Below are 25,320 nucleotides of genomic sequence, written 5' to 3'. Positions count from 1 at the left end.
AATTTGAGAGCGAGAGCGAGAGAGCGAGGGGGGGGGGTAGAATGGGCACGCCAGGGCCTCCAGCCACTGCAAATGAAGTCCAGACGCGTGCGCTCCCTTGTACATCTGGCTACTGTGGGTCCTGAGGAATCGAGCCTCGAACCGGGGTCCTTAGGCTTCACAGGCAAGCACTTAACCACTAAGCTATCTCTCCAGCCCTGGAGGATATACTTTGAAGTGTCCTGTCCCTCTGCTTACTGGCTGCTGTGAGGTGAGCATTTGCCCTACCATCCACTCCTTGCCATCCCCATCTGTCACACCATAGGCCCCAAAGCGGTGGGGCCTATTAACCATGTACTGAGATACTTGGTTACAGTAGTGGAAGCCCAACATCCCCACCTCAACACTGAGTACTTTTGGGCTTAGTATGCACCAGGCACAGACTTGGTGCTGTATGCACATTACCTCATCAGTCTCACCTTGCAACGATCCTACACAACCCGTATTAGTTTAGATGAAGAAACTGCAGCTCAGAGAGGATGCCCATGATTTCTAAAACTCATCAAACAAGAACTGGGGTGTGAACCCAGGCCTGCCTGCTTCCAGACTGCCGTCTTGTACATTTCTAAGGGCTTTCAGCGTAGGGGGCAAGGAAGGCAAATTCTAAATACTCGAGACAACAAGATAATAGCCATTACTATTTTGATCCAATCCAAATGGAAGTCTCTGCAGGGAAGGAACCCTAACCCACAGGTGCTCAGACTTCCAGCACGAAGAAAGACAGTGAATGCCTAGAGAGCACTCACCTGAGTCCAAGGACTACGCTTGACTTCTAGCGTATGTTCTCTGGCACCAATGCTTTTTCTCAAAGACTGATGTGTGTCTTTACAATTTTTTTTTTTAAGGTAGAGTCTCGCTCTAGTCTAGGCAGACCTAGAATATGTAGTCTCAGGGTGGCCTTGAACTCATGGCGATCCTCCTACCTCTGCCTCCCAAGTGCTGGGATTAAAGGTGTGTGCCACCATGCCCAACTTGTCTTTACAATTTTTAAAAAGTTTTTAAGAAATTTGAGCCAGCCTGTGGTGGCGCATGCCAAAATCCCAGCACTTGTGAGGCAGAGGTAGGAGGATCACGTGAATTCAGGACTACCCTGAGACTACACAGTGAATTCCAAGTCAGCCTGGGCCAGAGTGAGATCCTACATTGAACCCCCACTCAAAAAAAAAAATTATGTGTGTGTATGGACACATCAGTGCCTCTTGCTACTGCAACTAAGTGACAGATACCTCTACCACATTGTGCATCTGGCTTTACCTGAATAGCTTGGGAACTGAACCCAGGTTGGCAGGCTTTGCAAGCAAGTATTTTTAAGTGCTGAGCCATCTTCCCAGCCCCCACCCACAACACACATGCTTTTTATTACAGTCACTATAGTGAAGAGATGGTTCATTACCTGTCACACTTTGGCTCCTTCCCACTTCGGAATGTGGAGGAGGGAGGACTACAGAGAAGGCCCAAGAACAGTCGAGGCTGCTTTTGATGAGATACACAGGACATCCACCATCGAAATAAACTTCCTCTTTATTTTACCAAATATAATTTATCAGTTATGTTGACATTTGTCAATTCAATTATAGTATCTATAAATAATTCTCTTGATACAATTCTGTAACTTCTGAGGGATACAAGAGTAAACCAAATTTTCTCCTTGCAGCCAGGCCAAAAGTACATGCAATTGGTACAATCGGGGGGCAAGAAATGAATCTTCTACTGAAGTCAACTTCATCTTCGTCCCTCTTAGTCCAATCATCCATTCCTTACACACTCTGAGCCTGGGGTATGTCTACCTTTCTGCTTTCTTGGCAAATGAAGAGGGACACTTCAGTCTGGGACAGCCTGACCCAAATGCAGAAATCAGGATGGGGTGAGTGGCTGAGGCAGAAGTGGCTGGAGATCACTGCCTCAGGGTTTGTGTGTGGAGGAACAGATGAAAGGAGGCCAATGGGCTGAGTAAAGTGTTAATGAGCTTGGCTGGACTCAACTCCAACTAGATAACCTCTGATTCCTTCTGATTCTAAGGCTCTAGGATTCCAAAAGTTGGCTTGGGAGGAAATGAATGAGAGAAGACAGTGTCTGAAGGTCTAAGTATGACACTGATAGAAACAGGGTCATTGCCTAAGCCTTGCATTGGATGTGAGCCCTTCAGACAACACAGGGGAGGTTCCTCAGACTGGAAAAAGCTTGCACCCCAATTCTCACATTTGCCAGAGTGCAAAAAGCTCCAGTTTTCTCTCAATTTTGTATGAGCAGACAGATGATGAAGCAGCCAGTTGATGTCTAACCTTCTAGTTCAAAACCCTCTTCTGGAAGTAAGAGGAGGCGAGGAAGGGTACTTTATGGACACAAATACTGGTTGAGCAGTGGAGCTGGTAGCCTGAATTGTGGTCACTGTTGTAGAATTGGGATCTGGAGGGAAAACAAGGCAGAACCTGGCTTGAAGAAGTAGGCACAATGAGGGAACTTCCACTGCTTGACGGAAAGGGACATGGAGTCTCTGTAAGCGACAGAATGACGCGAGGTTCGAGCTGTGATTCTCATACCACTGGCTAGTCAGTGCCCGACGCGGTACCTACCACAGTAGGCACACAGTGAATGCTGCTTAATGAAGAGTGCCTCACACCATGCTGCAGATACCCGCATCTTGGGGAGGCTGTGCTTTGCTGAATGAATGAGTGGATGGTGAGTATCTGTGGGCAGGAGGCAACAGAGGCCAACTGACCTCTGTGGCGTGATAGAATGAGTACTTTAGAAGCTGACTGAGATCAAGGTAGACAATGTGGTTAAGGTCTCAGGAGAAAACAGCAGCAAGACCTAGTTGCCTCAGTTTCCATGTCATTCTCCACATACCCCTGTCCTGTTCCTGTCTTCGAAAGCTAATGTGGCAAGCCCTGGGGAAGGTAGTGCTTAGAGGCAATTAGAGAGGAGGGTTGAACAGAGACAGACTTGGTCCTCTGGGCCCAGGGAAGATGTGGTCTTGAGAACCTCATGAGTGACACGGGTCCGCGGGAGCCCAGGGCACTGCTAATGCAATGGAAAACAATCAATTGGCAGTCTAGCAAGGCGCATGTGCACAGACCAAATGGTTCACCTGACTCAGTGCAGACGGGCCTAGGTGCAGAGGACAGAGAACAGGGCTGCAAATGCAGGGGCCTCGAGCAACTGTCCTGGCCCGCGCTGGGAAGCTGGTCCACTCCTGTAAGCGGGCGTCCGCTGTGGGAGCGCTAACTGCTCTTCACCCTTCTGTGCAAGCCAAGCAAATGAATCAAAACCAAAAGAACCAGAGCTCACTTCCGACAGGGTTTCTCATTAGGGCCAAGGCTGAAGTTAATAAAGCTAATCCAAAGGGTCCCCAGGTAGCCAACAGAACGTGCATGCCTCAGTCTGCCTCACCGGGAGGCACCCACCATGGAATTGCACTTGGTGATTGTCTCAAAAGTACACTTGTACTGCTGATTTCAGTCCGTCTATATCCTTCCTGAAGTTTTGCTACCCACACTTGGTTCAATGTATAAGGATTCCCATTGAAAATAATGAGAATCTGGAGTGAAGTCCCAGGAAGAGGAGGGAGTGTATGTGATGGTGGTGGGGGGAGGGTGTAGAGGGCTGTAGGGGAACGAGAGAAAAAACTCCAAACAGAAAGTGCAGTGGGATGGGGAGAAATCTGAGGGGTTATGCTAGTCCCCAACATCTGTGTCTCTGTCCCCAATGAGCCAGAGAACATGGAAGCTGAGTGCCAGGAGCCCAGTGCCAAGCAGATCCCCCAGAGCAGTCAAGTACGGGATGGAGAAGTTGTCTGGGTCCAGGCCACGGCCCCACATCCAGTGCACCATCCAGTCTGCAATGTACAGGAGAATCAGCACCTGGAGAGACACAAGGTCCTGCCTGTAGTCACCCTCTCTCTCCAGGGGGAGCCAGAGGCCACACGAGTGACCCAGTGCAATGCATCACAAGACTTGGCCAGCCACAATCCTTGGGCCGGGACAGCTTGACTTTCCATGGTGGCAACTCCTGTTTGCCAATTTTAGATACCAACAAGCAAAAAGCTCATTAGAAAGGAAGATGCCATGACAGCCAGGACTACCCACCTCAGCACTACATTTTGCTCCCAAACCCATCCTGTCCACACAGGAATTTGGCCCGTGCCTCTATTCTGTGTCAGCCCATTATGAGTCACTGAGATTCCTCTCATGTTGGCCTCTCCAGTAACCTGACCTGGGGCTGGCAGCTACAGCCAGCTTCACCTACAGGATTTCTCTCTGGGCACAGTGGTATGGGGACAATGTTTGAGGCTGCTGCTGTCACTGTCCAGTTAACAGTTGACTATCCCAAGCTGCTTTCCTTTGACCCACCCCATTCTGCTCTGTGGGCTCAAAGAATGCAAGTTGAGTTTAACATTAGTCCCAGCAAAACAGAACACTGAAGAAGTCAGATTACCATGCATAGCAATTCACAACACGTTTTGGATTACCCACTACTTTGGTATATCTGCACATCTGCTTCCATAACTACAGGTTGCTGAGAATGGTCAAGATCAGAGTCTTGCTAGTGGGCCCAGGATGGGTAGCATCAACTATGGCTGGTAGCTTGTCAAACATGCAGAGTTTCAGACTTAAATTAGACTTCCTGAATCAGAATCTATATTTTTAACAAGATCCTTTCATACTTGATCTAGAACACTAGGGCAAGCTGCATCTGCACAGTGCCTGATTTTGGGTTCTCTAAAGAACTATGACTGTATGAGGTATTTTGTTTGTTTGTTTTTGTTTTTGGAAGCAGGGTCTCACTCCAGTCCAGGCTGAAATTCAATTCTGTAGTCCAGGATAGCACTGAACTCATAACAAGTTTTCTTCTTGCCTCAGCCTCCTAAGTGTGGGTATTAAAGGGGTGAGCTATCACACTGGTTTCTGTTAAGTTTTTAATGTTTAGGGCCCCCAGCATGGCTGTATAATGGAGTTTTAGTCTTGACTGTACTTGGTAAATACTATTGTATAAAAAATCTGCCTGAAGGGCCACAAAGGCAGGAACAGAGTTCTTAAAGGAGCTAGAAGGCAGGATCAATTCCTACTTTTAGGCAAACTTGGCTGATCTGTCGTCTTCCCTCAAGGAAGCCAGGATTACAGTTCTATCGCATTCCCCTTGTCCCCTACACAGCTGCCTTGTTCTCCTGTAGCCCTGGGTGAGGTCCAGATCCCCACTCTGAAAATTCACACCTTGCCAGCAGCTGCAGAACAGTTTCAAATTAAGAGTGTGGCCAGGAGTCCTTTAGGCCATGCCCTGGGCTGGGACTAGCAGCAGCTGTCCTCATGTGTAGGCTCCTGAGCAGCTGAGGGACACATGCTCGGAGGAGGCAGAGAGGGAGCTGGAGGAACTTTGGAGGGGTCAAGTGTCCACTTGGCTCCTTCACAGATCTTGAGAAGAAAGCAGAGCACAAGTGACCCAGGAGATTCATCACAGGTGATGGAACCAAGGCTTAGCCTTCCAACTTAAGCCAAGGGATGAACTTCTGAAAACCTCCACTGCAGACTCACTCATCCCTTCCCATCAGGGGTGTACTTGGCCACAGATGCAGGGGAGTGCTGTCACATGGGTAACTGCTGCTGGAAAATGGCACATGGCTGATTCTACCAAAGGGCGTGCCAGGATTTCTACACACAGCCCTTCTAAAGATGAGGGGTGAGGGTTAGAGGGATAAATGCCAACAGGGGGCCTGGCTGAATAAAATATAGTACTACCCCAGGGAAAAGGAATCAGAGCACTGTAGAAAGGCAAGGCTGGATGGGCTTCCACAGGTAGATTAATCTTATGCAATGGTTTTGATTTTTTTCCTGCTGTTGAATCCTTTGTTTTACTTTATTATCTATTTATATGACGTAGGGCCTCTCTCTAGCCCAGGCTGACCTGGAACTCATTTTGTAGTCCCAGACTGGCCTTCTTCTACTTCTGTCTCTGGGATTTAAAGGCATTTGTCACCATGTCTGGTGACCCTTTTATTTTAAAACAGAGCCAAGCCAGGCGTGGTGGTGCACGTCTTTAATCTCAGCACTTGGGAGGCTGAGGTAGGATTGCCTATAAGTTCGAGGCCACCCTGAGGATACATAGTGAATTCCAGGTCAGCCTGGGCTAGAGCAAGACCCTACCTCGAAAACAAAACAAAACAAAACAAAAAAACAGAGCCAAGTGGAGCCCTGTGGCAAGGCCAGTGGGGGAAGGGCATGGGTGGTCAAGGTCTACCTGCTCAACACCTTGCCGCCACCTGTGTAAAACCATCTCACTCTGCAAATGCATGCTGAGCAGGGAAGCAACTGGGCTATCAGGATGTTAGTGACTCTGTTGAAGCCACGGCCTGTCCACTTATCCCCTGGCCATCCAGACCCAGAGAAAGTAGTGACAGGGTGACGGGGGTTGGGGGGTAAGCCTCGTCCCCTCTTGAGCCATACCTGCAGCAGTGCAGCTGTCATGTAGAAGATGATGAAGATGAGTGTGAGGGTGGTGTGCCCGCCTTGCATACAGCTGATGGTATAGAGGAACACCAGGTGTCCTGGGACCACAAGGAGGAAAAGGACCCGAGCTGAGCGGGAATTCACATCTGGCATCAGAGGAGAGAGGCTGTGAGCACACGGAAAAAAGACCTGGCCCCAGATCACAGGAGGACCTATACCAAACTCTAGGGTGGCAGACAGCTAACTCTCTGCAGAGAACCTTGGCCCTGGCCCAGCTGCCTCTCCAGTGAAGCCTGCATCTGTAGATCCCCTTCCTCCAGGGTGGGAATGGACCTGGAAGGCTGAGACTCTGTGGTTACCAGGGCTGAAGAAGGTGGTGCACGGACTGGGGCAGCGGCGAGGAGCTGGCTCAGCGTTCTCCCCGGGCATACCGTTCATGTGGAGGAAGGTGGAGATGCGGCTGGCCTGCACAGCCACAAGATTGCCCCCAACACCTGTGGAGACACAAAGGACTCAGACTAGGAGCTGGGGGAGGAGTGAGAGGAAACCATCTTGTCGTTTACGTTGTGTGTCTGTGGAGACCTGGTCGCCTGTCATCCTTTAGGGTCTGCGTAGACATCACCCAGCCCTCAGATGCCCAGAGAAGGAGAGGCTGATAAGAAGGAAGACCAATGTACCCCCAGCTTCCAGGGAGTCTTCCATCCTCCCGTGTCCTGCCCTGTGTAGAGATGTGACAGGCCTATGCACCCCCTGGATGTGAGTGTCAGCAGGGACACAGGTGGATCTACAGCCCCCAAGCCCGACAGTTCCTCCCATACGTAATGTACGCCTGTCTACTACACAGCAGTAGGGCACAGGCCTTTCTCGGCCCAGCCTCTCCAGAACTGACATAGGCATCCAGTGCTCAAGCACTTTTTATTTTTTATTTATTTATTTTTTGGTTTTTCGAGGTAGGGTTTCATTCTAGCCCAGGCTGACCTGGAATTCGCTACATAGTCTCAGGGTGGCCTCAAACTCATGGTGATCCTCCTACCTCTGCCTCCCAAGTGCTGGGATTAAAGGTGTGCACCACCATGCCTGGCCTTTAAAATTTTTTTTTAATATTTTATTTTTATTTATTTATTTGACAGAGGAAGGGGGAAAGAGAGACAGAAAGAGAGAGACAGAGAGAGAGAGAGAGAGACAGGGAGAGAGAGAGAGAGAGAGGGAGGGAGGGAGGGAGAGAATGGGCACACCAGGGGCCCCAGTCACTGCAAATGAACTCCAGACATGTGCCCCCCTTGTGCATCTGGCTAATGTAGGTCCTGGAGAATCAAACCTGGATCCTTTGGCTTTGCAGGCAAATGCCTTAACTGCTAAGCCATCCCTCTAGCCCTCAAGTACTTTTTAATTTTTTTTTATTTTTATTTATTTATTTGATAGTGACAGAGGGAGAAAGAGGCAGATAGAGAGAGAAGAGAGAGAATGGGCGCGCCAGGGCCTCCAGCCATTGCAAATGAACTCCAGACGTGTGCGCCCCCTTGTGCATCGGGATAAAGTGGGACCTGGGGAACCGAGCCTCGAACCGGGGTCCTTAGGCTTCACAGGCAAGCACTTAACCGCTAAGCCATCTCTCCAGCCCTCAAGTACTTTTTGTATTAACCTATTTCTGTTGACTGATCTGGTATTCTCCCAGAACTTGCTGGTTACTGTTTGCCTTTCAACAAACTTGTCTCTGAGCTTCCTTCCCTGCTTTGCCCTGAACCCTGGGATGCCAAATGCTACTGGCCTTGCTGGATGCTTCTACTTGGCCATGTGCAGTGGGAGGGACTAGCAAGTAAGTAGGGGAAGGGGTCCCATATTTCTTTCTGAATCCCTTCTGCTTTCTGGCAGGGGCTTACCCTTGTAATGGGCAGAGAGGAGCTCTCACTGGGCTCCCACAAGACTCTCCGAGTCCCCTTGGCTTAGGGCTGGGGGCTTCCATGTTCTAACCTCGGGGTACCTCACTGTGCCTTGTTAATCTTCTGCTCCTGCCTGTGAGCAGTCTCCATCCAAGTCCTGACCTCTCTGAGCTGGACTGTGTTGCTTGCTGGTACCCTGAGCCATGCAGTAGGCACACCCCCGTATCTTGTTCCTATGCCCTTCTCCCCAAGAGCTAATGTAATGTCTCACCATTAATCACAGGTGTGAAGACAGCCATCCCTGCAAAGTTGGGGTCTGAGACAGTCTTGTCCAAGATGAGGCCTCCCACACTACCGAGACACAAGGACAAAATGACAGAATACTGAAGGGTTATGCTCTCGTCTCTGTGTTGAGTCACAGCCCCCCCGCCCCCCCAGCCTCAGGGTCAAAGAGAAATGAGGTGGCTCCCAGAAGTCTCTTTTCTTTCAGCCCTTGCCAGAACCAGTTGTTGTTTGTAACCCGATTTGGCACCAGTGATCCTGATATGAGCCGGTGGTTTAGGCAGCTGCCTGCTGCCCTCCAGTGCATGCTGGCCCAAGGAACACCAGCCGCTCTGCACTAACTGCCCTTTATTGCACTGTGCCAGCACTGGGCTCCTCCCAGAGGGAACCAGTGCTCTCAGACTCAGTTCCCAAGGTCCAGATGACAGTGCTTCAGTGATGGTTAGGCCCTAGGCTACTCAAAGTACTGCATTCCCAAGGCCAACGGACTGGTCCAAGGACAGACGTGTGACTAGCTGAGCAGGAACCAATGGCACTCTATACGCAGACTCTGTGGAACTGCTGGGGGCAAAGAATCTCTCTCCTCCCGCTGGAATTGGAAGTCAGAAAAGTGAAAATTGGGGCTCTTGGCCATCACAGAGGAAAGCAGAGCCAAGCAATGGAGAATCTTAGGGCCCTGATGATATCAAATATACCCCTGAATTTAGCTATATGTTTTTTAGTTCCCAAGGTGAATATATTCAGCTTTTGGATAAAACCCAATTCAGATGGTTCCTGTCACTTGCAAGAGACTGTGACTGAATGCATTTCCAGAGTTTGTCTCCTACCCCCTTCTCCAGGGTTTCAAACAGTCTATGGGAGGGTGGCCTGGGATAGGGTATGTACTAAGGACCCCAGCCTACCTGCTGATGGCCATGGCAATGATGACAGGCTCCCAGCCTGAGTATAACACCTCTCTTGTGGCTGGGCTCCGTCGGGCCAGCACCACCCAGACAGGAAGCAGGGCCACAAAGAAGGCACACACCAGGGGGTAGATGTATCGCCAGTGTTCTGAGAGGGCAGAGACCAGAGGGAGATGAGCACTGTGGCTCCAGTGTCCAGTTTCCCCCTGGCCTAGCCTGCAGATATCCCAAGAGACCAACGGGTCAACAGCAATGCTACTTTAAATACCTGGAAGCATACCACCTCATCTGGTCTTCACTGCATGTCCAGGAGGAAACCAAAGCAGGGAGCTACTGATCAGACACCAAGTGGTTTTTGTTTTGAGATGGGATCCTGCTATGTAGCTCAGGCTGGCTTTGTACTCAGTCCTCCTATTTTGTTCTGAGTAGCTGGCATCACAGGTGTGGATCACCATGCCCAGGAACTAAACTTACTAGAGGCAGAGACCAGACTCTAGGTCTTTTGGACTGATCCCACTGATGGCACTACCTCCCATCCCTTTGTTCAATTTGCAAACAGATTCTAGCCCTCAGTTTCTTCCTTTCCCCTCCAAGGGAAACAAGAACCACAGAACCAAGCAAGAATGTGTTTTGGACTTTCCTTTCAGGCCCGCTGACTGAGATCAATGATCAGCCTCACTTCTCTAAGATCAGGGCTGTGACAAACTGTTCAAATCACGTACTTAAGAACACAGGAGGTAGCCTCACACATTGGCAAAATGGCCCCCACCTCTCCCAGTCCCACCCCAGAGTCCATGGGGGCCATTCTTGGTGGCCTTAGCCTTACTCAATTCAAGGTAGAGTCCCCAGCTGATGCCTGAGAGCAGTGCCAAGGTGATGAGGTCGCCCAGGCTAGCAGCAATGGGTGTAGCCACGTTGTCTGGGTTGATCCCAATTTTTCGAGAGCCAATGATGACTCCAATCATGATCATACCTGGCAAGAAAGGGGAGGGTGAGAAGAGGAAATGGGTGTCAATCAACAGTAAGAAGGCGTGGAGCGTCCAGGCACAGGCAACACCCTGCAGGCGGCCTCCACACCCCTGCACCTCCTTCCCTTTCTTACCCAGCACCAGGGAGGCAATGAAAGCAGTGGCCACACTGCTAGCGCACAGCAGGAAGGCGTGTGGGATACTAAAGTGACCATCAGGGATCCAGCCAAAGATGACAGCTGCAATGGACGCCAGAAAGCCCACCACCGTAGCCTGCACCTGGGGAGAGTTGTGGGATGGACAGCCTGGAGCAGACAGGTCCTTAGCTGAGGTCACTGAGCACTTGGGACCTCTTCCTGGCCCTTGGTAGTAGAGGCAGCCAGGCAAGACTGGACTGTCCAGTCCTCAGACACAAAGGGTGTTTTTACTTAGTGTCACCCCTTTCAGTACAGGACAGGGCACTCTGAAGGAGCTCAGGAAATGTTATTGGCTGGATGAGGGTTCCTCTGGGGATGGGATGTGGAATAATCCAGAAACCTTTGTCTAGAGTCAAGATGTGGAATTCAAGGGGGAAGATGCTAGGCCGGAATCTGTGGAATCCTAGGGGGAAGGGACAACTGAGCCTGATTCTACTGTCAAAGGCTCCTGTATCGTCTGGAGCCTAGACGTATGACCAGGGAGTTGCTGGGGCTCTCCCCATCTTAACCATTTCCTGGGTAACTGGTTACCTCCTAGAGCTACTCTGCAGGATGCTGGAGAGCTGTTCTGGACCAGCTGGTCTGATCCGAGCCTTCCAGTGATTCCTGACTTAAGGAGAGGCCTAGCACACCCTCTTTGGCCCTTGTTCTCTTACCTGGATGAGTGCCATGTTTCCTGTGATCATTCGCCAGAGCTCCTTGGGTGTATCCATTTGTCCAATGTTGGCCTGGGAGAGGAAAGGTGAGAGGCTAGAGCTCAGGCTGGACATGCCCTGGGCTCCCTCTACTAGACCCCCTCCTTGGACCAAAAACCAAGGTGCATATGGCCTAAGATTCGGGGACCAGAACATGGCAGCCCTAGAAAAGTGAAGTGGATTGCTTTATGTAAAGGGTTAATAGGCCACAGCTCCTGTAGCTGGAGTGGGGTGGGAAGGGGGGGCCAAGGCAGCTGCAGCCCAAGATGTGAGGGAAGCTGAGGCACATTCTATGCTGTCTTGTTAAACTGGGCATCCCGCTCCTGACTCGGTCAGTACGACCTGCCCTGGCTCTGAAGTAGCGTGCCCTCCTAGGAGAGGCAAGGTCAGCAGCTGGCTCAAGGTGGCAGCTGCCAGTGTTTGGGAAGGGCTGACTGGCCATCAGCCAGGCAATAGGAAGGCCAGGTTGAGGTGGGTTAGGCTGGCTGCCCTCTCATCTGTCTTCTCCAGCCACTTGACCATGCAGGGACATTCCTGGCTTCTTGGGTTTTATCACCTCCTGTCCCCCTTCCAGGGCCCTGTATAAAGCTCAGTCCCTGAATAAAGGGCTGCGGAAAATGGGAGCGTCTAGTCCCTTGAAGAACAAGCTGCTGTGGGGAGAGGGGGTGGCTGACAGGGGGCGTGCCAAGGGCCTGGCTCTGCTCCTGCCCAGCTGCAGAGTAGGGCTGGAGATCAGAGAAGACCCCCACCTGTGTGGCTGGTAGGACCAGCATGACGCCTGCCTGTCAAAGCTGCGTAAACAGTCAGTAAACAGTCACGAGGCAGGTTGCGAAGCAGGGGGTGGGGTGCCTGGGACATCCAGAATCTGAGCCCGGGAACCAGGAGCAGGACACCCAGCCTGGAATCTCCTTCCACCCGCCCAGCAAGGCCCTCCCGCCCCTTCTCTTCCCGGCCCAGTCAGCAGTGTGTGGCCACGTCCCTCTCTCAGGCTCTGGGCTGCCCACATCGTCTGTGCCCTTCCCCACTGCTGAACCCCCAGCTAGGTCACTCACTGCTGTTGACAGTCTTGACGCCAGGGTCATCTCCAGGTTCCCTTTGAGCCCCAGAAGCGCAGGCACCAGGATGAAGACTTCCGTCACCTTCTGGAAGACCTCCCAGTGCTACAAGGTGAAAGCAGAGCCCAGGAATGTCAGTGCCCCAAAGGGCTGGCACTGAGGCTGAACACAGTGTGAGGTCAGGGGACCGGAGGAGCACGCGGGACCAGCAAGACTGAGCACATAAACCCCTTTATCTCCAAGAACCCCGGGAACAGAGTATGATCATGGATTCCAAAAAGCTCAGTCCCCCATTCCCATCCTAGAGCAGAGGAGCCTCTTAGTTTGGCTCTACCTTTTCTGCCTATTCTCCTGAAGACAGAGACACTGGTGGGGAAGCCACAGAAGAGCCACCTCAAGCTGGCTTACAGGCCAGCACTCCTTTGTGATCTCCCCTCCAATAACACGCCACGGCCCCTTTGCCTTTGGTCCAGTTTCTCTGTAGCTTCAGCCTCGGGTGGTGTTGTCTCAGCTGCGGAGAGCCGGGTTCCACGGGGCTGGCGCTGCGGCTATTACAGCGTTTGTTTGGTTTCTACCTCCAAGGGCTCTGGGTCTCCGCCAAGGTGACTCTCCTGAGTAGGCTCCGCATTGAGACCCTGCTCCCCCCATGCTGGTCTACAAAGAACTTTTCATTCCTCCTCAGCACTCCCTCACCCCACATATCTTCCCCACTCTCTCAGCTAGCAGAAGCAAGCGTAGGAAGAGGCCTGGCCTGGGAGTGGATGGGTTCCAGTTTCGAGATAATCCGTCCTGGCTCGCCTATCAATTTCTTTAGCTGACACATATCAATGTATTTTCTCATTTAATCATCCCAACAAACCAGTGAGGTAAGAGATGCTTTTTTTTTTTTTTTTTTTTTTTTGAGGTAGGGTCTCACTGTAGCCCAGGCTGACCTGGAACTCACTTTGTAGTCCCAGCTGGCCTTGAACTCATGGCAATTCTCCTACCTCTGCTTCCCAAGTGCTGGGATTAAAGACATGAGCCACCACACCTGGCCTAAGAGATTTAAAAAAAAAATGTTTTTTAATGTATTTATTTATGAGAGGGAGAAAAAGAGACGGGGGAGGGGGAAGGGAGAATTGGCAGGCCAGGGCCTCTAGCCACTGCAAACAAACTCCAGACACATGCACCACCATGTGCATCTGGCTTACATGGGTTCTGGGGAATCTAACCTGGGTGCTTAGGCTCTGCAGACAAGTGCCTTGACTACTAAGCCATCTCTCTGGCCCCTAAGAGATGTTTCTATTCCTATTTTGGACACAAGGAACCTAAGTTTCAGAGTGTCACACTAGTTAGTGCTAAGAGGGAAAATGCAGGAGCCAGGACAGGTCATTTGAAAACTCCTTTAGGTACTTGAAATTGATGACTTGAAAAAAAAAAGAGGGGCTGGAGAGATGGCTTAGTGGTTAAGCGCTTGCCTGTGAAGCCTAAGGACCCTGGTTCGGTTCGCAGCTTGAGTCCCACATAAATCAGATGCACAAGGTGGCGCATGCATCTGGAGTTGGTTTACAGTGGCTGGAGGCCCTGGTGTGTCCATTCTTTCTCTTATCTTTCTCTCTCTCCACTTGTTACTCTCAAATAAATAAATAAATAAAAATAAGCAAAAGTTGCCAAACCTTCTTTCTTTTAAAAAAATTTTTTTTATTTTTGTTTATTTGAGAGCGACAGAGAGAGAAAGAGGCAGATAGGTAGAGAATGGGCACGCCAGGGCCCTCAGCCACTGCTAACGAAGTCCAGATGCATGTGCCACCTTGTGCACCTGCCTTACGTGGGTCCTGGGGAACTAAGCCTCGAACTGAGGTCTTTAGGCTTCACAGGCAAGTGCTTAACTGTTTAACCATCTCTCCAGCCCCAAAACTTCTTTAAAAAAAAAAAAAGGCTGGGATTATGTCTCTCTTCCTGGCCCTAAAGGTCTATACAGTTTCCTTTATTTGTCTGGACAGGGAGGAGAGGCAGGCATCACATGGATGTAAGCAGCTTGTCTATATAGTGAGTTCTTAGCCAGCCAGAGTTACATAGCAAAAGTCTGTCTCACAAATACGTAATAAATAAAAATTAGAAAGAACCAGACTGCTATATGATCTAGTAATCCCACTCCTGAGTACTTATCAGAGTACTTGAAAGCAGGGTCTTGAGGGCCCATCTATATACCTATGCTCATACCTGCACTTATTCACATTAGCTAAGATGGAGAAACAGCTCAAGTGTCCACCAACAGTTGAATAGACCAACAGGATGTGGCGTATATCCATACTGGAACACCACTCTTGCTTAAAAGGGAAATCTTGTCACATGCCACAACATGGGTGAACCTTAGGACCTTAAATCAAATCAACCCAGCTAGTCATAAAAAGACAAACACTGTGTTTTCCCATTTATATGAGTTATCTAAAGAAGTCATCACATTCATAGAAATGAAAAGTAGGATGACGGTTGCCAGGGGCTGAGGGCCAGAAGAAGGAAATTAAGTGACAAATGGGTGCAGAGTTTCCACTAGAGACCTGCTGCATTTGAATACTCAAATGGTTAGGATGATACATTTCATGTTATGCGAGTTTTGCCACACTAAAAATAACAAAATCAGGCGTGGCAGTGTGTGCTTCTAATCCCAGCAGTCAGAGGCTAAGGCAGGAAGACTGTGAGATTGAAGATAGCTTGTACTATAAAGAGAGACCCTATCTCAAAAACAAACCGCAGCAGCACGCAGATGAGCAAGGGAGCTGGGGCCAGCATCTAGAGGAGTCTGGACACTGGGTCGTCCCATAAAACAATAATCTTGTTATTCTGTTAGTGTCCCCCGCCCTGTCCCAAGGTAGGGTGTCTCTCTAGCCCAGGCTGAGCTGGAATTCACTATGTAGTCTCAGGGTGGCCTAGAACTCTTGGCCTGCGAGCCTCCTACCTCTGTCTCCCAGGTGCTGGGATTAAAGGTGTGCACCACCACGCCTGGCTTTGTTAGTGTTTTTTGTGTCTATGTTAGGTGGGAGGGTAAAAAGAACCCAGAGAAGGGCTCATTTTATCAGGGCTAGAACATACCTGTCTAAGCTCCTGGACCTTAGATTTTTTGGGGAGGTCTCCTAAAGGACCCAACTGTCCTTGAGAAGACCTCTCTCAGGAGCCTGAGGAAGATGAGGCACCTCACCTTCATAGCAGTTGCGAAACTTTTAAGCAGCCACAGGAGGAACCCGACTCTTCCAAACACTGAGAGGTCAATCTTTCTTCCCCTCCACTGCAGCCCCATGAGCCTCTTTGGCCAGGAAGGTGGGGACTGTTACTCTTGGACAAAGCTGGGATGCACACTCCCATGGATCTAGCTAGCTCCCTGTAGCCCAGGCCTTGCTCCTCCCAAACTGGACAAGCAGCTCCAGAGAGGGAAGAATTCTTCCTTCCTCCCTTGGCAAGCGTGCAGACTGTGAGCTTTCCTAGTTCTCAGAGCACAGTCCTGCCTCCCATCTTTGCCCCAAACACCTGTCCTTTCTGTCCCCAAGCTTCCAGCTCCCTGAAAGCCGGCAGGTAAAGGTGATGATGGAAGTATTCCAAGTGTACGTGAGAAGGATTTTCTGAATCATTTATAAGGAATGCTGCATGTCTTTATTATTAAGGAAAGAATATAGCTGAGTGTGATGGCACATGTCTGTGATCCAAGCACTTAGAAAAGCTGAAGCAGGATTGTGAGTTCAATGCCAGCTTGAGAAAGACAGTTTCAAAAGAAGAAAGGAAGGAAAAGAAATGAAAGGAGAAGAAACAAGCATTGTATAAAGTTCAGGTAAATCCTCCTGGCTGCCACTATGGGAACCCCCAAATCTTGCTTCCCAGCCCATGCATATCCTCTCCATTTAACTGAAAAAGGATCTGGAAGTTGTAGGGTCTGAAGAAGAACAAAGAAATGGAGTAGTGAGTTATGGTTTCGTGTGGAAGTCTTCCCAACCCCTGCAGCATACAGCCTGGAATTCACAGTACTTGGATTCAGCAAAGCCCCGAGGTAGCCCCCCAAGTCACAGGAGCCAATTCCTACATACGCATTTTCCCTTACCCACAAAACCCTCTCATAGATGCAGCTCAGCAGGGGAGGCTGTGACCTGCATGCAAGCACAGGCCTCTGGGAAGCAGAGCCAGCCAGGAAGTAGGGTAGTACTGACCTTAGGGGCTGGGAGAGCGCATGGCGGGCAGTGAATAGTTCTTCCTTCTTTGGCCTGGTTCAGGTCCACCCTCACCCTGGCTGGGAGTGTCTGCTCCCAAGTAAAACCAGTCAGCCGAACCATCAGACAAGCTGCCACCCACGCCTTTCTGCTCCACTGGGAATGGAAATGGGTCTGGTTTGGGGGTGGAGTGTGTGTGTGTATGTGGGGGGAATGCATGCATGGACTTTTGATGTTTCTCAGAAATGCCGCCCCTATTCTTTTATTCTCTCTCCTCTAACCCTGATATTCTGGATTTGAGGGATGAGGAAGATACCCCCACATTCAAAACTAGAGCTCTCACCCTAAGTCTCACACAGCTCAGATTCTGAGGCACATTCTTTCTTGAATTAATCCTACCTGCTCTTCCATATCCCACTCCGCCTGGTCTCACATACTAATGCCTACCTGCCTTCAAGTGTACTGGCTGGTGCCTTCTGCTCTAAGAACACAGTGCAAGAAGAGAGTCAGGACCAGGAAGAGATGGATCCAAACATTCACGCTGACTTGGACCCCCAGACACAAGCTCTAGGCACCACGCTGCATTTCGGATCCGGCTGGATCACACTGACCCCAGCCTCTCTCTGACAGAGGCTTGTCTGAGAGACTTCCTGGAGTGGTCCAAGCAGAAAGGCATCTAGGTAGTGCCTGCATGTATAAAGGGCTGTACACAGTGTGAGAAACGGAAGCCAGCACTCTGACAGCTTGCAGGAGGCAGGGATGAGCAAGAAAGAACTGGGACTCAGGAGGTGGGATTTGAGCGCCCTGCCCCAGAGCCCTGGCAGCCTCCAGAGCAGGCCAGCCGAAAGAGGTCAGCTTCTCGCCCACACCACTTCCCCAGGCCATGCTGCCATCTACTTTCATCTTTGTAGGTGTTGGTGGGTGGGTGAAGGGCGGGATGTCTACTTTCCTTGGATCCTTAACAAGTAAGGAGTGGATTAAAGAACTTGGGAGTCCCCTTGCCCTAACTTAGCTGGTACTTCCAAGGTTATACGACACCTCCTGTCACCCCCAATTCTGCACAAACACTGATGAATAAAGGGCCTGATGCCCTGCTGGAGGTGAGGACCAAACTAGGAGGAAGGGCCACAAAGCATGCGCAGTACGGGGCTCCCATCCTGTCCCCTTCTGAAGACAACGCTAGGCCTAAGCATACTTCTCTTTCAAATGTCTCAGGAAGTTGCAGCCTGGTGGGCAAGTTGAGCACATGCAGTCCATTTATCTCTTTCTACTCTGGCAAGCACCCCTGTTCCTCATTTCACTGCAAAGGCTACTGTACCCAGGGAGCAGAGAGAGGGCAGACGGGAGACAGACGTGGGCCTTCCACGAAAAGACTGGTCTTCAGCAGCAACAGCAGCCCCAGGCCAAAGAGGCATCTATGCCAGGGTCCACAGACTTCTGTCTGGAGCTACCTCCTTTAGATGGCCCATCTCTTAGGAACTTCCAGACTGTCTCCCTGTAAAACATTTTAGCTTGTGAGGGGAGAATACAGGTGTGAATCCTGTATCTAAGAGCATCCGTCATCCCTACTGCTTTTCTGGAACCTTCCTGTGGTCCTTGGCCCTGTCCTCGCGTACTGATCCCCTCCTGTGACCTAGCTGCGGCCATCTGCAGGCCCTGCTCCAGTCCAGTTGTGGTGGGAAGGGTACAAGGACAAGCTAGCCATTGTCATCCACCAGCTGGACCAAAGCTCTGGGGTGAGCTGAGGTGCTACACTGAGGGCAGACACCAGCTTTCTGTGGCCATATGAGGCAGCTCCAGTTCCCTTACTAGCTAGGCCTCTCGCTGTTTCAAGTTCATGGTCATGAGCAAGACTCTGGAATCCTGACATGTCGGAGGAAAGGGGCTGGATCCTTTTCTCCCCAAGAACTTTGGTTCTTGTTCACTTCAAAAGTCAATTACTATTCTTTCGGACAAGACAAAAATACCGCGTCACTTCATCTTCAACCAACTGGAAGACCCTGGCTATGCTGAAGGTCACAGAGGATAGTGGTACAGGTTCTGGGGACAGAAGGCCAGTCACGTCACTATGTCACAATTCCTCTGCCTATAAAATGGAGATGAATGTATTTCTTATGTTTTAGGTCTATAGAAAGGTTCCCTAATGTTCCCCATTCTCATTGTCATTTTCCAGAAACTATGACAACTTTCTCCCAGTTTGTCACTGGACACCGGTTTTGTAACCCCTTTGTTTTCTTCTTGTAGTACTGGAGATTGATACGGGCACCTTGTGCATGCCAAGTGAGCATTCATTCTCACACTGAGCTACCTCTCCAGCCTTGCACCTGTTCATCGGCACCAATCTAGAACGCAGAAGCCGTTAGAATGGGAATCAGGACTGCAGGAAACACGAGAAAGGTGGTGGGTGGGGGCTGCAACTTCCGTCTCACGTCTTCTTTCCCTCCTCCCCTGGCCCACTGCCCCAGGAAGAAGCAGCATCAGGCGCTTCGCCAAGACACAAACAATGTTCTCATTAGCAACCAAAGGTGCCGGTGCTCCTGAAGGATTAAAGGGATGTGGGCGCTACTGATGGCATCTAGAACCAACCACCTTCAGTCCCCTGAACATGGGCCTGGGGAACCCTATAGCATCAGTATGTACATGGCTTGTAAAGTTGGTTGGGACCAGGGGAGGTGAGGGAGACATCATAGTCAGGGAACAGTACGGGTGAGGGTGCGGGGGGGGGGGGGGCTTTCCAAGGGCACAGGCCACATCTCCTGTCTCTGTACTTCTCAAACCACACTTAAGATAGAGCCAGCATGTGGTAGCATTTAGACTGCATCCTGCTGGTTAACTCAGATAAACTTAGCACCTTTAGGAAGTTCTGTGTACCTTACTGAGCTTCAAAAGCCTTTATCTAGAAATCAGACTTTCTCTTTCCAACCCCGAGTTCTGGGTAAATTCTGACTCACAATACAGTACACACAGCATGTCCCTGGCCCCTAGATCCTAGACCTGCCAACTGTTCTTTCTACGCAGCATTTTCATAAGGATCCCTGTGTTCCCAGAGCAGGTTCATGACAAACAGGTGAGGAGCAGAGACAGTTCTGCCCAGGCCTGGTTATATTTTGCTCCCATCCACTGTACCTAATTAGTCCGTTCAGATTTTCTTACACCGACTTCCCAAATCATGCACCAAACAGCATGTGCCCACCCTCACTCCCAAGGAGACCGGTGCCAAGGATGAAAGAGATCAGCAACACAAAATGCTTTTAAGAGCTTTCTCACTGCATCTGAGACCCACTGGCACAGCTGAGCAAATTCCTGCCCAGCAGGGGAATGGAGGAGAGACTTGAAACCAAGCTTTCTATCATGGGTATCCTTGAAACCTCAAGTGGAAAAGCAAGAAAGCTAAGGAGGCAACTGATCCACGGAGATGTCTCCTACTGAGCTGGACTCAACAATGCTCAGGAGGCATGGCAAACAACAGCCCTTTCTCTCTCCTCTTCCAAGCCCAAGTTCTGGGACCACATCTGTTACTATTAAGCAATATTCCCCTGCCCACCTTCCCAAGTCTACTGGGCTTTCTTGAGGCTTCGGTAGAAAGTATCAGAATCCATGGTAAAACCAAGGATGTGACCCAAAGAGAAACAACATTTAAGAGAGCAGCAGCAGCTTCTGACAGAGAGGTGGACGGAAGTCCCAAGAGTCAGTTTCCCAGGAGGCAAAGGTAACGGGGATCTCAAGCAAAAGCTGCCCTGTTCAGGTCCTACCTGCACGATGTCCAGCACCATGCCAGCTGCCACAGTCCCGAAGCCTGCCAGGAGGAAGGGGAACAGCACTTGCAGCCCGATGGAAAAGGAGGTCTCCTTGAGTGGGGACGGTGGTGCTGGGCTGTGGTCTGTGCTGACATCATCACTTTCGTTGCTCTGGCTCCCATTCTCCAGTAGGGCATCTTCTTCCCGAACCCCTTTGGCATTGGCCCGAGACTCAATCACCACCACCTCCACCCCAGCCCCATCAGGTCCCAGGAACTCCGAGGTCTCAGCCAAGGGCTCTCGCCCAGGGCCATCTGAAGAACAGGGAGAGGGAGCAGGGCCAGTACCGTTCAGCTGGTGGACGTCCTTTGGCTCTGACTTAGAGGACATGACAGGCAGGGAGGCAAAGAGGGGAGAACTTCCTTTTATTCTTCTTTCTTTCTATCCCTTTAACTTGGGAAAGAACTTAGTCTTGGGGTGAACCCAGGCTTGGGCGCCGCGGGACCTCTCCCCACGGCTCTTCACTCCTACCAGGCACTGCAAAAACTGATCCACCAACAGGCAGCCCCATCAAGTACTGCAGCCAAGAGCTGGAAGGAAACAAGAAACTCCTCACCAGACACAGCAGCGCCGCTAGGGGTGCAGGTGCCTGCCTCCAGCCGCCTTCGCTGTGCCAGGGGAATCTTTGGTTCGCAGTGGCAGGCTCCTCGGAGCAGGGACACGCAGGAGGGAAGGGCCCAATCTGGATCTGCGGCGTCCTCTGCGGAAGCCCCTCTCTCGTGAAAAGCTGAATGAGTTCAGGTCAGTCAGGACACAGTCTCAACCGGGGTTGGGGCTTCTTTCTGCTTTTACAGCACCTCAGGCTCGCCTGGCCCGAGGGAAGTGTCTGCTGTCTCTCCCCTCTCTTCCAGAGTTTTCCTCCTTTCCTGGGAAGATCCTGTACCTTCCCAGTTGCCTGGTCCTTAAAGTCACAAGAGTCTGTGTGGAATACCTTATGTTGAAAAGAAGAAACAAAGGGGGAGAGAGAGAGTGTGTGTGAGTGAGAGAGAGAAGAGAATGTTATTACACAGCAAAAAACACAGCTCCTATTGGGATAATCCCCCAGGGTATGTAGCAGTTTGTTATAGAGTTGGCTATTTGCCTCCTCTTTTCCTCTAAAATGACTGCTCTGGCCACTCTCCCCATGTGTGAGAGCAGCAGACTTTAATCCTAGCAATCTTAGCCACCTAGGGCAGGCGGTGATGTCCTCAGCTCTCTCTCTCTCTCGTTTTTTGTTTGTTTGTTTGTTTATTGAGGTAGGGTGTCACTGTTCCCCAAGCTGACCTGGAACTCACCATGTAGTCTCAGAGTGACCTCGAACTCAGTACTCATGGCACTCCTCCTACCTCTGCCTCCCGACTGCTGGGATTAAAGGCATGCGCCACCAAGCCTGCTTGGGAGCTCTGTTTGAGTCCCATTTAGAATGTAATCCTACTTAAGTGTGGTCCATCAGTGCCATAAGTTATAAAGTTAACTACAAGCTCCCTGCACAGCCACCACTGCAGATGATGACTGTTAACATCACAAGACGGTAAGAGCAAGACAAGGCAAACAAACACCGGGACTGGTCACTGAGAAAAGCACCGCCCCAGCTGCCCTAGGCCCTGAGGGGAAAAAAAAAATACTAGCAAGACTCCTAGGCAGTGGGGCAAGCCTGCCAGACCAAGGCCAAGAGCCAGAGGCCTACCCACTCCTGCCCTTGAGAGTCAACAGTGTTACAAAAAGCTCAGAGGCTGACTCTGGTCCAGGCCTCCCCGTCTTTCCCTCTGCGCTTGGTTCTGTGAGCAGGTCTCGGACAGGACGAGGCCATTTGAAGAGACAGAGGGTAAAACTTGGTTATTACCCACACATTTCAGTAACAAGGCTCTCCTTGTTCCCTAGGGTTACTGACAGTTGAATATAGTGGAATTCTTCAAAACAAACAAGCAAATGAAAGTATGAATTAAAAGGAAGAGGAGGAGGAGGGAAAGGGAGAAGAGGAAGAGAGGTGGGGAGGGAGAAAAAAAAAGGGGGGCAGGAAAAAATAAAGAAAGGAAAAAAATCCAAGTACAACAAGGCAATATGCATTCATTCCCCAATCGTGCCTCTGGTTGCTCTGGACCCACTTTTCTTTTCCTAAAGGAAGCCTCAGGCCTTGAGTCCAGCCTGTTCCATTTAAGCAGAATGAGTCTGACACGCAAACATTCAATTTCCTGAGTTTTTCAACAGGTAGGATGAACAAGCTGTTAAGTATTCCAAACACAATTATTCGTCAACTCCAGGTTGGAAAGGCTGAAGCAAACCCAGGACCCAAGGGAATTGTTTAGTCTTCCCATCAACTCGGTCACGGACCCCAAAGACCCCCATTTCTCATCTCCCCCATGCAGCACTGTGGTTCTTTCAAAGATCATTGGACTGTCGAGAGGAAATCTCTGAGCGCACCGTCTCTATGCCAGCAAAGTTGGAGTCCACTTTACAACCTGACACCTTCACTGCGCCAGTCTTCCTGACAGGCCTCTGAACCTGGAAAAGGGGGTGCTCTCAAGGGAGCAGGCCAGTCCCCCTGCCTACACACCCTCCCTGTAAGGCGACGACTACCCACCGGCCTCGGGCCTTGGGACGCCCCATCTTCCTCCTCCCAGAAGGGGCCCAAAAATTAAAAAAAAAGAAAAAAGAAAAAAGAAAGACTCGTTTTGGAATCCTCCAACCCACGGGAGGGGGAGAAGCAACTGGGTGGCCTCCGCCGCCTGTCCGCAACTAGGACTCAAACAAATGCGCTGCGAGCCAGAGCTCCCGCGCTCCGCCACCCCGCGACCCAGCAGCACTGACCTGGCCCTCGCTTGGGAGGAAGGGGGCGCCTGGCGAGTGGCAACAGGGGCCCGCGGTGTCGGGGGATGCAGGGTACCCCCTCTTCTCATCACTCCTCCTCCGCAGTCCTCCTCGCCGCCCCGCGCGCGCCCCGCTCCACCCCCTCCCAGCCAAGGAGAGCGTCCAACCGCGAACCCCGGCTCGCTACATCTCGCTCCCGCGTCCCAGCGTGGCCGCCGCTCCGCTTCCACGAAGAAGGGGAGGTGGCCGGGGAGAGAGCAGGATATACCGCCTCGGGCCGGCGGGGAGCGTCGGGGGAGGGGGGGGAACGGGACCCGGACGGGGACTGGGGCGCCAAGCTCGCCCGCCCCCAATCGCTGCTTGCCCGGGGCACTTGGGCAAGAGTGGTTGGCTGCGGGTGGCAAACGTGATCTGGGGCAGGCCGAGTGGCACCCCTCCCCACCTCCATCAAAAAATAGATTCGGAATGGACAGCTGCGACAGCCAATCAGGGGCAGGGAGCAGGGGGCGGGCTCAGCCTCAGCACCAGCCCCCTTTCCTTCGCCGAGCGCTGGGGGCGGGGCGTCGGGGAAACGCGCTGCGAGGAGTGACGGGAACTGGGAGTGGGTGGCCCGGCTGGTGGGTGCCACGGGCTCTCGGGTCCCAGCGCCGCCCGGCTGGTGGCCTCGGGTGCCCGCGCTTCCCTGCGCGCTGCGCCGTTCCTCCCGCCCGCTCCGCCGGCCCCGGAGCTCCTGACTCCTCGGAAGGCCTGCGCGCCTGTGCGCTTGCACATCTTTTCTTCCGAGGCTCCGGCCTTCCCGAAGACCCACAAACACCCCTGGACAGCGGCCCCTCTGCCCCCCACCCCAGTGGACCGCGCGCAGCCATCGGTGTCCCCTTTCCCGCGCTCCATCCCTACCTCGTTCTCGGACACTGCTCCTTCGCATCGGCACCTCGCACTTCCGCCAGGGTCCGCGTTCCTCGCAGCTACTGGCCCGAACCCTGCCAGACCTGCCTTAATAAAGCCCCAGCCTTGAAGGGGGGGGGAGTGGGGGGGGCATGGGCAAGCCGGAGGGAAAAGTGATCCGTCTCACCGCAGGGGTCCCGCAAGCATCACCCGGAGTAAGGGCACGGGGAAGTCAGGCTGCCTTGACCCTCTGAGCCTCGTGGCCCTACGGTAGTGGTGGGGGGGGGGAGGGGGAGGTGGAAAGATGTCTCCATCCGGGGCGAGAAGAAATCCAATTTTCCCTGACGCACCTCGTGGGATCAAAGAGGAGGGTTTCCAAGCTTGCATTTTGCCACTTCCTCCCTGGGGTGCCTCCACTGCGTCCACGCTAACTCAGTACCAGCTCTCTTTGGGATGTTTTTGTGCAGAGGATGTGACCTCCCCATAAAGGAACCTTCACTCCCAGGTTTTTTTCCTCTTGCCAGTGGAACCTGTGACCAGTGGTTCCTTCCTGCCCCTCTCCTCCCGGAAATGCGCTCAGAGGGCATTTGAACATGCCTCCAGACCCCTGAATGGGGTTCGGGGCAGAGCTCTGCCTGCGGAGAGGAGACGGTCCTCGCTACGTGGGGCTTTTGGTACACATGAGCACACGCAGAGTAATTTGAGCAGGGTCATTTCTTTGGACAACAATGACAAATGTATCCCTGCAAGCCAGCCCCTATCCTTCAATCCAGTGTGCCACCCCCACCCCAATTGTTCCAGCCCAGCTGCTAGGGCATCAAGGGTCTGCATTCTTTCTGGACTAGCAAAGCAAAAGCCACTGTGAGAGGCGTCCTATGTTGGCTTCAGAGACCAGATCTTTGCTTGTGCACAAAAGTCACTCCTGGACTAGGCTACTAAGTCTTCTCAAGATAGATTCATTGTATGAACAGGGAGTGGAGGCTGGGTGGGAAATCGAGGCTTGTACCTTGCTGGAGTGGTGGTGCACAGCCCTTGGGACAGAGGCAGGAGGATTTCTGCAAGTTTGAGGCCTGGCTTATGGTCCACTTGGATCTCACTAGGGACAGCTTCTAGTCCTGCTTCATTCGGCACCCTCCACACTCCATTTAATTTTGCCACAACACAGCTATCTATGTGGAAAATCTTCATCTGTCTCCTAGTCCTTTACAGTTTTAAAAA

General features: G+C 51.6%; 1 protein-coding gene across 2 annotated transcripts; it reads right to left on the bottom strand.

Annotated features, from left to right (window-relative positions):
* Positions 1–1,542: 1,542 nt before the first annotated feature.
* Positions 1,543–24,233, bottom strand: Slc41a1 (solute carrier family 41 member 1). 2 transcript variants are annotated; one of them, XM_045155853.1, is made up of 11 exons: positions 24,115–24,233; positions 20,386–21,361; positions 12,456–12,563; positions 11,365–11,436; positions 10,646–10,790; positions 10,370–10,516; positions 9,544–9,691; positions 8,631–8,710; positions 6,839–6,973; positions 6,477–6,625; positions 1,543–3,899 (listed from the first exon to the last, which is right to left on the bottom strand). In XM_045155853.1, exons 2-11 carry the CDS (start codon positions 20,758–20,760, stop codon positions 3,714–3,716), a joined length of 1,545 nt encoding a protein of 514 aa, XP_045011788.1. In that variant the 5' UTR covers positions 20,761–21,361; positions 24,115–24,233; the 3' UTR covers positions 1,543–3,713. The 2 variants fall into 2 exon arrangements, with proteins under 2 accessions (XP_045011788.1, XP_004663592.1); XM_004663535.3 differs by lacking the exon at positions 24,115–24,233 and adding an exon at positions 23,218–23,584.
* Between the last annotated feature and the right edge of the window lie 1,087 nt (positions 24,234–25,320).

This window comes from Jaculus jaculus, chromosome 1, assembly GCF_020740685.1.
Source record: "Jaculus jaculus isolate mJacJac1 chromosome 1, mJacJac1.mat.Y.cur, whole genome shotgun sequence".
NCBI lineage: Eukaryota > Metazoa > Chordata > Mammalia > Rodentia > Dipodidae > Jaculus > Jaculus jaculus.
Note: the sequence above shows the minus strand (reverse complement) of the source record. Positions and strands in the feature narration are given on the sequence as shown.

What these genes read in the sequence shown, in the direction of transcription:
- Slc41a1 (XM_045155853.1), bottom strand. Translation starts at nt 20,760, where the DNA reads ATGTCCTCTAAGTCAGAGCCAAAGGACGTCCACCAGCTGAACGGTACT. An exon ending in TGGTGCTGGACATCGTGCAG is followed by an intron (nt 12,564 to 20,385) that starts GTAGGACCTGAA and finishes TTCACCTTGTAG; the next exon opens with CACTGGGAGGTCTTCCAGAA. An exon ending in GAAACATGGCACTCATCCAG is followed by an intron (nt 10,791 to 11,364) that starts GTAAGAGAACAA and finishes AACTCTCCCCAG; the next exon opens with GTGCAGGCTACGGTGGTGGG.